Genomic DNA, 12,662 nt, shown 5'->3' with positions numbered 1-12,662 from the left:
TTTTAGAAAATCTTTTGGCAGTTCATTTAAGTAATTGCTGCGACTAACCGACTAATACAATTTTGGTTGACCAAGCTTCTTCTCTTCAACTAACGGTTAGTCGACTATTAGGGGGCAGCCCTACTGTGACATCAAATATATATACTGCCAAAAGCACTGATTTATTTAAATCTTTTGTATTTCTGGGATTTTTTGGGGCTCTAAAGTTAGTTCTGAAGCAGTAGACGTACACAAACCTTCAGCTTCCTCTCTGTCTTCATCTTCGCTCTGGCTGGAAGGATGCGGCCACTCAAAGCCCTCTGCGTAAGCACCAGTGTACTTCTTCACCAGATCATCCAATGGCACTTCAGCTACAAGACACAAACACACAGTTTATAACAGTTGCTCTGCAATACGAGTTTTCAGTGGCTAATGGCTGCTGTAATGCAGAATTATAAATAACCAAAAATGTTGCATACTGAAACCATACTGAAAATGTTATAAAATTAATTATTAGCCTGTGCACAAAATTCAATTGCATCTTAAAATCCACTAAAAACATTTGAAAACATTTATGAAATTATTAAATTGTATGAACAGATTTATATAACTGTATAATGTTACAATACGTTTCAAAAAATTTTGAGAAGGCATGATCAATAACCTTAAAAATGCCCAAAATCAGTATTATATAATTCAGTCTATGTCTAAACATGTAATACACTATGTTCGTACATAGTCTGATATATTTAAAAAATATTAAGGAGGAAAACAAAAAACGTATTACTGTAAAACTTACCTTCTTTTGTTAGTTCGGCCAGTTCTGCTTTCTGATCAGCTGCCACCTCCATGGCCTCCTGCTCCTCTATTGTACTTTCCTCATCTTCAACTGCAAAACAACATTAGATCAATCAGCAGCATGCACACAGAGAACGGTAAGGAAACTATGCTTAAATGCACTATGTACCCTCTACATCCGAGAGCGAGGTGCTTGACTTTCTCTTGCGGGATGGGCCAGTCTCCTGCTGAAAGGGAAAAAAGGGAAGACAAATTGTCAAGTACAATCAAAGGATGAGTGAAGCAGCGATGAGGAAGGATCTTGGAGAACTCATGGAGAAGATCTTACCCCTTTACTCTCTTTATCTGACTTCTCTCCAGATGACTGGGTCACTTTAGCACACTTGCCTGTGGCAATACAAAGTCTCTTCTGAATTAATAAACTAAGTCTGAACATTTAGTTAAGACAGGTCAGATAACATTAATTAATCTTACCTTTACTCACAGCCTTCTGCAAGCTAAGAACTTTTTGTTGTTTGTCATAGATCTCAAAATGCAGCTTGATTTCTACAACCTGTTGTAAGACAGAGAAAAAAAAAAAACTCTTTATGAGTAACTAATACAAATCTCCACATACAGTGGAATAGCATTTTCCCCAGTGAGATTGTCTAAATGTGAATACTAATTTATAATAAACATGATGCATTAATGAACCCAAACACATGTGAATGCCTGAGGTTTCTAAGCATCTTAAGACTCATACAAAATAATTACTTTAATTCATTTATTTTTTTTCCAGTTCCAGTACTAAAGTATAAGTCAGTGTTGTTATTGCTAACTAAAACTAAAGTTAAAAACTATGAAACAGTTTTTGTTAACTGAAATAAAGCTGAAATAAAATGTCAACATAAGACGTAAAAAAAAAGAAAAATTTTAAATTAATGTTGCCTTGGCAAGTAACTAAAATGAGTTTAAGTTAAAGTACTAAAATTACTAAAACTAGAATAAAATATATAATAAAATCCAACTCGGGTATTAATAAATAGTATTATGATAAATAATATTATAATACTAAAATAATATTGGTATAAATTACATGTAAATGTACCTGTTCAATATTGGACCAGAAGCAGTCAACCCCGCGGGCGATGGTGCTGGCAATGTGCCGCAGCCTCATCTCGTCCTCCCTCTTCTCACGTTCCTCCATTTTCTTCTGTTCAACATGGTAACGTGCACATGTACGCACAAGCTGCAGAGAGAGAGATTGTTTAACTTAAAATCAAAGTTGAATTTTAGCCTGCTCCATATTGAACGGACACTGGCACTAGATCATGTGGTCAAAACATTGAGGTTACATCTGACCTCTACATCGGCTGTACATATAATCATATATTTACATGTAATGTACATATAATCAGTTTCTAATATCACAGACTGAGTGTGAGTCTTCTCACTTTCTTGGCAGCAGCCATCTTCCAGCGCCTTTCCTGGGCAAAGTCAGCAGCCATCCACTGCATCTCCTCCAGCAGGTAGTCCCAGTGGGATTTGGGCCTGCAGGCCTCCTGCAGCTTGGGTAAACGGCTAGCTGACCACTGGCCTTCTTTACGGAGCTCTGCAATGCGCTGGTGCACATGACTCTCCTACAATGACACGTTACACTCTTGTGTGAGATAATATAGGCAACATATACTACAAAATGTGCTACTTTAATGCATACTAGAAAGATCTTCTTCTAATCTGAGAGTTCTCACCAGCTTGGCTTGTTCTGCTTGCTTGTCCTGAGAGCATTCCTGTGAGTTCTGCCCAACTGGACTCTGACCCAGACTGGACATTTTCAGCCCGGTGGTGCCATTCGTGGTAGCGAGTTTGGACTGGGCAGCAGGAGAGAGGCTGGGGCCAGTACTGGGGGTGCGGACCGGAACAGAAGGGTGTGGGGAGGAGAGAGAGGACGGGGATGTTAGAGGAGCAGGAGACATTGCAGGGTTGGAGAGAGAGTTGGACAACAAACGCTGGGCAGGCTGGGAAGAATCTGATCCAGGACGCACAAGTGCCACAGTCTGAAAAAGAGAGAGAGGATGAACTGTAACAAAATCTACTGTTGCAAGTAGGGCTGTGCAATATATTGAATATTCATGATATAGTCATAATGATTTTGCTGTTGATACAAAGTAATGAATTTATTGCACTTTTTATTTGCCTATTATGTTTCCTAAAGAGAGTTTCATCAGAAAAAATGTTTGATTCTTCCTATACAGCAGATTTTTAATAGATACTCTGATTAAAACATCAAGAGCAAAAATGACTTTAGAGTTTGATTTATTTTTCGTAAATTAGTTGAAACCACCCAGTTAAGTTCACAATTCAACTGTTCATTTGCATCATCCCTCAAATGTGGCATTTATTTATGTACAAATGTTTTGGTAAATATATGAATAGGGAAGTGTTTAGTTCTGTGTGTTTTTTCTGTAGTGTATACAATTAAATAATTTGTATTATTTAATAAAAAACCTTTAAAAGATAAGGTCACACAGCAATAAATGTTTTTACATTTTCCTCGGTGGGAGAAGACACTTAACACAAAGTGAAAATATCAACAAAAAAAATTCCCCCCTTCTTTTTAATTTAGTGAATTTAGTGAAAACATGCTTTGATTATTTAAAATGTTATAGTTTTACTGGTTTTTTTCTGTAATTATCAAGGAATATTATTTTATCTATATTGCCCAGTGTGTTTATTGCATCAGTATATAAATCATTTTCATTCTCCAACGCAAGACAGTCCAAAAGCAACAGAAAAGCTAGAAATGTGCCCATCTTAACATACTTTTATTACTACCATCATAAGCAGAACAAGCTTTTTTAAACAAGGAAGACAATCTTTTCAGTTTGCTTTTCTGTGGCATAGTCCTAAATGTCTTTTAGCATACTCACTGCCTGTCCAGGCTGCATGACCAACTGCTGCATCTGCTGTTGCTGCTGCATCTGTAGGTGGAGTCCTGACTTTATCTGCTGAAGCTGTGCCTGCAGCTGCGCATGTGGGTTGACTGGAGCCAGCACGGCCCCGGCACCCTGCACCTTCACCTGGAGCTGACCACCAGCCACTGGAGCCTGCTGGTCCATCACCATGGCCTGGCCCTGGGACAGGGAGAGCGGCAAGCCAGCCATAGGGAGCCCACCCTGGAGAAGGCGGCCTGGAAGCTGTGGGGGTGGCGTGTGGAGGCTGGCGGCGTTCTGGACCGGGGGACCTTTGGACGGGTCGTACTGTTGCTGGTTCTGTTGCTGCCCACCAATCTGGACCGTTTGTGGAGTCGGGGGCATGCCTCCTGTTATGGGGGCAAGATGAAGGAAACGGAACAGAGAGAGGAAAGAGAAAGATAGAGGGAAATGGAGAGCAAAGAAGAGTTCCAAAGGAGGAGAAAATGAAGAATTGGAAACACAATATATTGTCTTAGCTCATGTCTGTCTACAGAGACCACCAGACTGCATTCTCTGTCATTTTTTTTGTTATAAATATTTTTATAAGCACCCTAAAGGCCCATACTGAAAGGCCAAAATGTTGTATTTGACACTTTAAATAACTCTTGATATCTGATGTCATATTTCTTGTATTTAGATAAAATGAAAAGAACGTGTGAGTCATAGTTCACCTGCAATTCAGAAGAAATAAGAAATTATACTTAAGATTAGTAAAATAATTTTAACTGAAATATTATTTGTATGACAATTAAAACCATGTCTCTCAAATTCTCATTACCTTGATGTTAGATAATATTTATTTTATAATTATTATTATAAAAAGACTTTATACAGTAACTTGAATGTAATTTATCTTATATAACATTTTTAAATATTGACACATTTTTGTTAATGTAAAATGTAAAACTGCCAACAATTTTAACTGGGAAAAAATATTACAGAATTTAAAATAAATCACTGTAATACAGTACAATATAGTACAGTAATTAAGATGTTTTATTGTCACGAAAACAGTGCTGTATTCTTTACGGATCTAAACATCTATTTTGATTGTGGGGTGCAATCGAACTCAGACACGACTTTACCCATTTGTGTTTCAACTAAACTTCTTTTGTTTTTATGGATATGATGTTATGAATTACCAGCAATGTGTTACACAATGCTGGATAAAAGGGAACATTAATGAAAAATACCATTCGTGTCACAATGACTACATAACAAAAATCAAGAAAGATATACATGTTCTAATGAATGAAAACTCGTAAATGTGAAAATCAAAATATTTCATTCAATGCTTAAGAATACTACTATGAAGAACCAAACTAATCATGCATTACCATTGAACTATTCATAAGTGGAAAAGTCTAGATATAAAAAAGAAACCAAATAAAATAAAACAAAAACAGGAGAAGAACTAGAAAGAAAAAAAGGCACAGAAAGGTAATGGACACGACTGAAGCACTGACACACTTCATGAACATGCACGAAGCAGGTAATGTCTGGAACATCTGTGTTAATACTCGAGCCACACAACAGCAAAGCAGAGGGTATAGCAGAGGAATGACAAGGGAAGTTTAGCACAGAAGAAGGTAAAGCCCAGCTGTAAACGATAAGTATCTCCCTCTTTTAGCATTTCATCATGAGCTAAATAACCAACTACGTCAATTTGTCAGCTCCGAAGCTTTCTGAGGTTAATCTGCTTGATTATAAGGCCTTTCCTGAGCGCCACTTTTGGCTCCTCACCATCAGGTCATGAAGCAATGCTATGGAAACCGAAGATGAGGGTGGGAACTGAAAACATGGTGACCATAAAACGAGGAGAAACGAAAAGGGAACCAAGACCGAAAATGCATTTAGATTCCAAGTTGACAATGCAGTGAATTTGGGGAAGTGAAGGAGGAGCTTTGTAGGATCAGGAGAGGAGATGTCAACTATAAAACCGCAGAACTAAACGCAAAACAAACACTATGTGAAATAGGACATCCCAGTAGACAGCTTGGGGCTCATCATCTGATGAGCCTCGGATGGAATCAGAGATGCCAATATGGCAAAGAAGAACGTAAACGGATGAGGTGAATGGCTCAAGGAACTAATGAGCAAATCATAAATGGAAAAAAAATGTGATGTCTTCCAAATTGATCTTCAGCTGTATCTTCTGCCCAGCTGTCCCTCTGATGCTTAGAGAAAGATTTTAAATGAGGACTATGTCTGAACGGAGTCCCAACAAGTGGATCACAACTGGTAGATGATGCTTGGAAAAAAAGGTGGGATCAACTTTGGGAACTCTGGAATGAACTCTGACCTCCAGCAGCATTAAAAAATGGTAACAAGAGCGGATCTATCCCGAGACGCAACGGCGCTCCTACCTTGCGCTGTCGGCATGAGCTGCTGGAGGGGAACACCGGGAGATCCTAAAGGAGTGACAGCGGGGTGCTGGAATATCATCCCATGCCGACCCACTTCCATCCGGGACCTCTTAGCCTGATCTGGGATGCAAAACACACAATACCCTCAAAACGCAAAAAATAAATAAAAATACTCCCTCCCAAAAAAATCAGTTATAGAACAGGAAAAACCAAAAGAAGGAGAAATAACACTTGAAACATGGCAATGATGTTTGCACACCAGCAGGTAGCTGTTGGGAAGCTCCACTCCCCGTTTTCTGGATTACAGGCTTCAAACACAGAGCTGGGAAAAGATGCTGGAATACGGAGTAAGCAGAAGCGAATTGGAAGGGGAGAAATAAAAAGGAAGAGCAGCAAACAGAAAAGCAGAAAACAAAAGGGGGAATAAAGAAACAAATGAAAACAAAACAGGCTTCCACCTTTGCCCTGCGTCGACGTCACCCTACCTGCTTGTGCCATGGCCTGCTGCCGTTTGAAAGCTTCCATGTCCACAGGGTTCGAGATGCTGCCACCTGCCACCCCAGCATGGGTCTATGAGACCGAAAACAAACCAAAGTGAAAGTCTCATTAACACACAGAAAAAACAGTACTGGTGACCTTAACTAAAGCTTGCCTGATTATGACTAAGGTCACAATTCTGTCAAACCACATAATCAAAGCACTATCATACTGAATGTTAACATTTTGGAAATGTTTTGAATGATTCCTCCTTCACATTTCTACTAAGGAAGTCTCCATCACCTGGAACAGCTGCTGAGCAGAGAACGCTGCAGACACGTTGGGTGGGAGTTGTGTAGCTATAGCAACAGGAGTCACCGTCTGTCCATCCTTTCCAGTCACTACTTTCACCTGAGAGGTTGTCATAGAAACAGATGAAAGATACAAAGCCAGAGAAAAATACATCTTGATATTTACAAATGAAAAAGAGAGCAAGAGTTCCATACAAAAAAAAAATTGTTTCATGGGTCACAAAGACATCACATGATGATTAGATCTAATCACTTAAAAATATATTAATTTCTGAATTTATATATATATTTAGATTTTTTTTATGGGGGGGATTTTAAAGAATTAAAGAAATCAATACTTTTAATACTAATTAATACTTTTATTCACCAAGGATGCAAATTTATAAAAGGTGACAGTAAAGGGATGTGTGTATATACAGTATATATATATATATATATATATATATATATATATATATATATACACATACATACACACATGCATACATACATACATGTACACATACACTTTTATACACACATATATATATTAAGATTTATATTTTTATTCATAAATAAAAAAAATTATCAAAAGAACCCTAAAAAAAATATGAAGCAGCACATCTGTTTTCAACACTGATAATAAGAAATGTTTTCCTTGAGCAGCAAATTTGCAAATAATAATGATTTATGAAGAGTCATGTGCCACTGAAGACCGCTATTACGGCTGCTGAAAATTTAACTTTGGCATATTTGAAAACATATTGTAGGTAAGAGCCAAACACATTTTTTACCTCATCATTGATGACCTCAGACTGCTCTTCCTCCTCCTCTTCATCTTCAAGGTCAAGATCATTTTGCCTCAGGTAGGTGAAGAGAGGCACACAGGGCTTTTTCTTGAAAGCAAGGTAGTCCATCATGTTTCCTTGCAGATGCTGCAGGAAAAAGAGCTCAATCAGGTAATCCTTGAACACCTCCTTCAGACTCTCCATCTTCTTTGCATGATGCTCCAGAAACTGCTTCCTCAACTGCGCCACTTCTGGATTTGAGGGTGCAATCTCCTCCAGTTTCTTCGGCTGCATCTTCTTTATGCTGGTGGGAGTCAGGGACTGGTTGGTGAAGCCCTGGGGAGGGTTGCTCCTGGATGGGCTGGATGGAGGGATGGTGGATGTGACCCCAAAAGAGGCCGCTACACCAGCCACAATGCCTTGCGCCGTCTTCTCAAAAATCATGGGACGAGCTAATTGGCCTTGGATGATACTACTGATCTGAGGAGGCAGATTGGAGGTGGTGATGTGCCCAGGGCTGCCCAACGTCGGGAGAGCAGCCCCTGCCGCAACAGGGCTCTGCGGCCCCAAATGGTGAATGGTGCCCCCGGTTTGAGAGTGAGGCTGGGACAGGCGTCTTTCTCTGACACCCCCTGGTGTCCCAGGTGAGGTCAGCTGAACGGCACCTGCCGTTGTCGGAGCCAGTTGAGCCAATCCTGTTCCATCCTGGTACACAAAATGACCACTTCCAGGTGGGCTGCTCAAGTTGATTTGCCTAACCATTATACCTCCTTCCACAAACCGCGTCGGGCTCTGATTGCACACTCCCAGAGCCGACCCAGGAGCACTCGGCCTGGGCACAGCCTGTATGGGGACCGGACTGTGCTGGGTCGGACTTTGAGGCTGCATCGTCTGGGGCAAGGGTGATGTCACCACATAAGACGAAGACCCGGATTCGAACCTCCACTGCTGGGGCTGGTGCTGAAAGCCAGGGGATGCTGGGCTCTGGAGAGGAAGAGAGGCAAGGGTGATCTGCTGGCTCCCAGGAACCATTGGTCCCACATTCTGTAAAGTGATGTTCATGTTCTGGCCTGTGACCGGACTCCGACTCATGATGATTTGGTAATTGGGAGACTGTGGAGCAGAGGGACTGGCGGACGGAGCAAAAGATGTCACCGGTGACTGGGGGTGATTGGCATTTGCTGGCTGTTGTTGGGTAACCGACATGGGCTGCTGCTGTTTTTGTTTGGGCTGCTGTGGTGGTTGTTGCTGCTGCAGTTGGTCTTCTGCCTCAGATCCAGTGAAGGACTTGGATCTCTGAAGGTTCCTCTGCACTTTTGGTGGGCCTCCTCCATGGTGCATTGCGTGCCACTTCAACTGTATTAAAAGACACTCTGTGGGGAGACAACAGTGCAATATTTCTACCATGCAAATATATTTCGGTTAGACAAAGATATAGAAATTCATACTAAACCTCCATGGAAAAAGTCATTAATAATTTGTGGAGACAGACCAATATATAGCTCAGGCCAATTAAAGGAATAATGTGCACAAAATGAAAATTAATTTACCTACTCTTATGTCATTTCAAACCGGAATAACTTTTTTTCAGATCTTCAAAACACAAATGAAGATATTTTTAATGAAACCTGAGAGACTTCTGTAGCTCCATTGAAAGTTCACTGTTCCAAAACGTTCTTTAAATATGGCAAGATGGATGCCTAAGAAACAATGAGGTTTGTTCTCAAAGGTCATGCAAGCATGTTTGAGCTTCTGTTTACCATATTTGATGTGCTGTATGTATATGCTATGTGTTGATCAATGTTTATATCTGAATAAAAGCTGTAAGTAAATCTATTCATCATTATAAAGCGACTGCCTCTTCAAATTATTATATATTACTTTTACAATTTCTTTATGAACATTTTGATGCATGAAAGATTTTCATCCTCATATATAGAGGATCAATCAAACACCTGTGATTTTGAACGCGATATTGTGTAGCTTGTCAGTGAACTATGGCTCTGTGTAGTAAATGCCGCTCCATCTGAACGCACATGCTGGAGATTTACTACTAATCGCAGAACTGGCTTTACTGACGAGATGCGCATGAAAATCGTATTCGATTATTTGCACAGCCCTACATGGAGCTCAACTAGAGTGACCATCAGCCTCTTGTTCACCAGTCTAGACAAGGCCCTTCTCCATCATTTGCTCAGTTTGGCCAGGAGGCCAGCTCTAGGAAGAGTCCCGGTTGTTTCAAACTCCTTCTATTAAGGGTAACAGAGACTACATGCTTCTGTGACCCTTCAATGCAGCAGAATTTTTTCCGAACTCTTCCACAGATGTGTGGCTTGATGCAATTCTGTTTCTGAGCTCTACAGGCAGTTCTTTTGACCTCAGGCTTGGTTTTTTTCTCTGATATAAATTAGGGCTGGGTGATATGTCAAAAATATCTTATCGATAATCGCCTATAAAAATATCGCGATATACGATAATAAAAGCCCCACCTCCATAACGCCCCGCCGAGACAACATTGCTGACACACACCATATTCAGTTTGGTCTTAATTATTGCCACATAGTTTGGTTTTACTTTTCTTAGTTTGTGCTATGCATTATTAGCTGTTAGACCTTTTATTAAGATGTGTGTGCCTTTCCAAATCATACCCATTGTGGTTAATTTACCACAGGTTAACTTCACTCGAAGTGTAGTAACATCTACAAGCAATAGGAATTAGGGCTGCACGATTAATCGAATGCGATTGTCATGCGCATTTTGATAGTAAAGCCGGTTCTGTAATCAGCAGGAAATCATCATCACATGCTTTCAGATGGAGCAGCATTTACTACACATAGCCGTAGTTCACTGACAAGTTAAGCAAAAAAAAAAAAATAAAAAAAAATAAAAAAATTCGCTGACAATTTTATTGCGCGATAATGAAATCGAAGAAATCGTTCGCGATACTGACAGCTGTTTGCATAGCTTCTCAGTGAGCTACGGCTCTGTGAAGTAAATGCTGCTCCATCTGAAAGCATGTGAAAATACCACATTTAATAACATATTTTTACTCCAAACTCGCTTCATAACGTCAGTCGAGTGTTTGATATAAATCCTTCTGTGAGATGATGTGGCTTCTTACACAGAATAAGGCACGCAACATATTTCATAGTATTTATGCAGTGATAAAGGCATTGCATTATAAATATACTTTATTTTAATGAAAATTATAATAATAAGAACTCCGATAAACCGTATATTGCCATAGTCGTGTGTTTATTAGCCACGTTGAATCAATGAAAGCAGTTGAATCTTCTGTTTATTCAGCTGCAGAGCATTTTCTGGGTTTCTTCTGCGAGGCGTATCTGGAGTTTCAGCGCGAGAGCGCCCTCCGGCCTTTGGATGGATATTTACTGCTGATCACAGAACCTTGCTTCACTTAAAGTTATGCATGACAATCGCAGCTTCTGTCGAATTTCCAATTCAGTTTATTGTGCAGCCCTAATAGGAATGCTCCTGAGCTAAATTGCAACTGTCCCAGATAAGGGTATGAGTACTTATGCAATGGAATCACTTAAGTTTTTTATTTTAAATAAATTTGCAAATATGTTAAAAACCTTTTTTTTTGCTTTACCATCATGGTGTATGGAGTGTAGATTGATGTGGGAAAAAAACGTAATTTAAAGCAATTTAACATAAGGCAGCAACATAACAAAACGTGAAAAAAAACGAAGGGGTAAGAATACTTTCGCAAGGCACTGGACTTATTATAAGGACAAGGGTTTGATCGTAGAAACTACGCAAATCTATTCCAATCTAAAGCAACAACGTCACAATATTCACAAATCAATGTAAAACAAATATCTACACATACAGTATACTGACAATTCAACAAATATCAGCTTGATTGTTTATACTGTCGCAAAATGTAAATATATTATCGCCTGCACAAATCCTCTAAATGCCACCACAAGGCGTGAATATATTAAAATATTATAAACATTAACAAAGATTTTGTGTAAAGCTATTTTTAAACATTGACGTGACCGTTCAGTACAACCAATACTGTATCGATTAGCTATTGACTGTCATCTATTCCACCTCTCACAGACATTCACCATGCTAACAAAGGCTTTAGCTAAACAAATTACAATTACTACAGGTGCTGTTATTACATTAAAAGTATATGTTGCCACTGTCAACAAAAAAAATGAAACGACGTAATAGAAAAACCTCTGACAGATTCCTACGTTACTCTGTTTGAATCAGACGCCGTTAACTTTTTAAGGTTTTACATTAGTAATTATGTTATCTTCGGAGGGGACGCAGTAACCTTACTACCTTTTAGAAGGGAATAACCCCCACTGTGGAACTGACAACACGGTGTTTACTATTAGTAAAGCCCTCTCTGCTCTAAAGGCTGACTGACATAGTGAGCCACAGCCTGCTACTGCTAACAAACCCACCCACTCTCCGCTTATCGACACCTAGCTCCTCGTATCCAGTGAGAACACGTTTAACATACGTGTGTGTATTCTTTAAGTATATGTAGTGGTGTAGCCTATGCGAACATGCAGAGAAGAATATGTTTGAGTTTCCGCTCGCTGAGCATTAGCTCGCCTGCTAAACACACGCCACTTACTGTAAAATCACCGTCCCGCGCTCCGACCATCCACTGTAGCTCTAGCTTGAGTCTAAGTGACAAAACACCAGTGTTTCCACTCTCACAAACACAACGCTCAACTAAACTGATACAGGCGTTTGACAGATATTTCTCTGAGAAACATGGCGATAGACCGATTTTTTTTTCTTTCTTCTCGGAATACCCGGAAACACTCGACTCAGAGCGTGACGTTTACTTGACTGACGGGCTCTTGTCCAATCGCGTCACAGAAAGAAAGCGTAAGGTATGTGAGGGCGGGACTAGCATAGGTTTAGCTTCCCTTCGTTTTCTTGCAGCGCTGCACCCTTTGGCTGCAGCATGAGCTACTGCTCTGCATGCATTATGAGAATTTATTATTCTCATCATTT

General features: G+C 39.8%; 1 protein-coding gene across 1 annotated transcript in view; it reads right to left on the bottom strand.

Annotated features, from left to right (window-relative positions):
- LOC107553820 (E1A-binding protein p400) overlaps positions 1-12,464 on the bottom strand; it is a 39,362-nt gene extending 26,898 nt beyond the window's left edge. The window contains exons 1-14 of the mRNA XM_016236125.1: positions 12,274-12,464; positions 7,659-9,025; positions 6,878-6,985; positions 6,583-6,667; positions 6,098-6,217; positions 3,687-4,078; positions 2,508-2,813; positions 2,211-2,396; positions 1,865-2,005; positions 1,252-1,330; positions 1,106-1,164; positions 947-1,001; positions 779-868; positions 237-350 (exon numbers count right to left, since the gene is read on the bottom strand). Of these exons, the coding sequence (XP_016091611.1) occupies positions 237-350; positions 779-868; positions 947-1,001; positions 1,106-1,164; positions 1,252-1,330; positions 1,865-2,005; positions 2,211-2,396; positions 2,508-2,813; positions 3,687-4,078; positions 6,098-6,217; positions 6,583-6,667; positions 6,878-6,985; positions 7,659-8,993 (3,070 nt within the window). The 5' untranslated portion in view covers positions 8,994-9,025; positions 12,274-12,464. The remainder of the gene's footprint in view (positions 1-236; positions 351-778; positions 869-946; positions 1,002-1,105; positions 1,165-1,251; positions 1,331-1,864; positions 2,006-2,210; positions 2,397-2,507; positions 2,814-3,686; positions 4,079-6,097; positions 6,218-6,582; positions 6,668-6,877; positions 6,986-7,658; positions 9,026-12,273) is intronic.
- Positions 12,465-12,662: the final 198 nt, after the last annotated feature.

The sequence above is a fragment of the Sinocyclocheilus grahami genome, unplaced genomic scaffold, assembly GCF_001515645.1.
Source record: "Sinocyclocheilus grahami isolate Dianchi unplaced genomic scaffold, SAMN03320097.WGS_v1.1 scaffold482.1, whole genome shotgun sequence".
In the NCBI taxonomy this organism is placed as follows: Eukaryota; Metazoa; Chordata; class Actinopteri; order Cypriniformes; family Cyprinidae; genus Sinocyclocheilus; species Sinocyclocheilus grahami.
The sequence above is the reverse complement of the archived record's forward strand: the minus strand, read 5'-3'. Positions and strand labels throughout refer to the sequence as shown.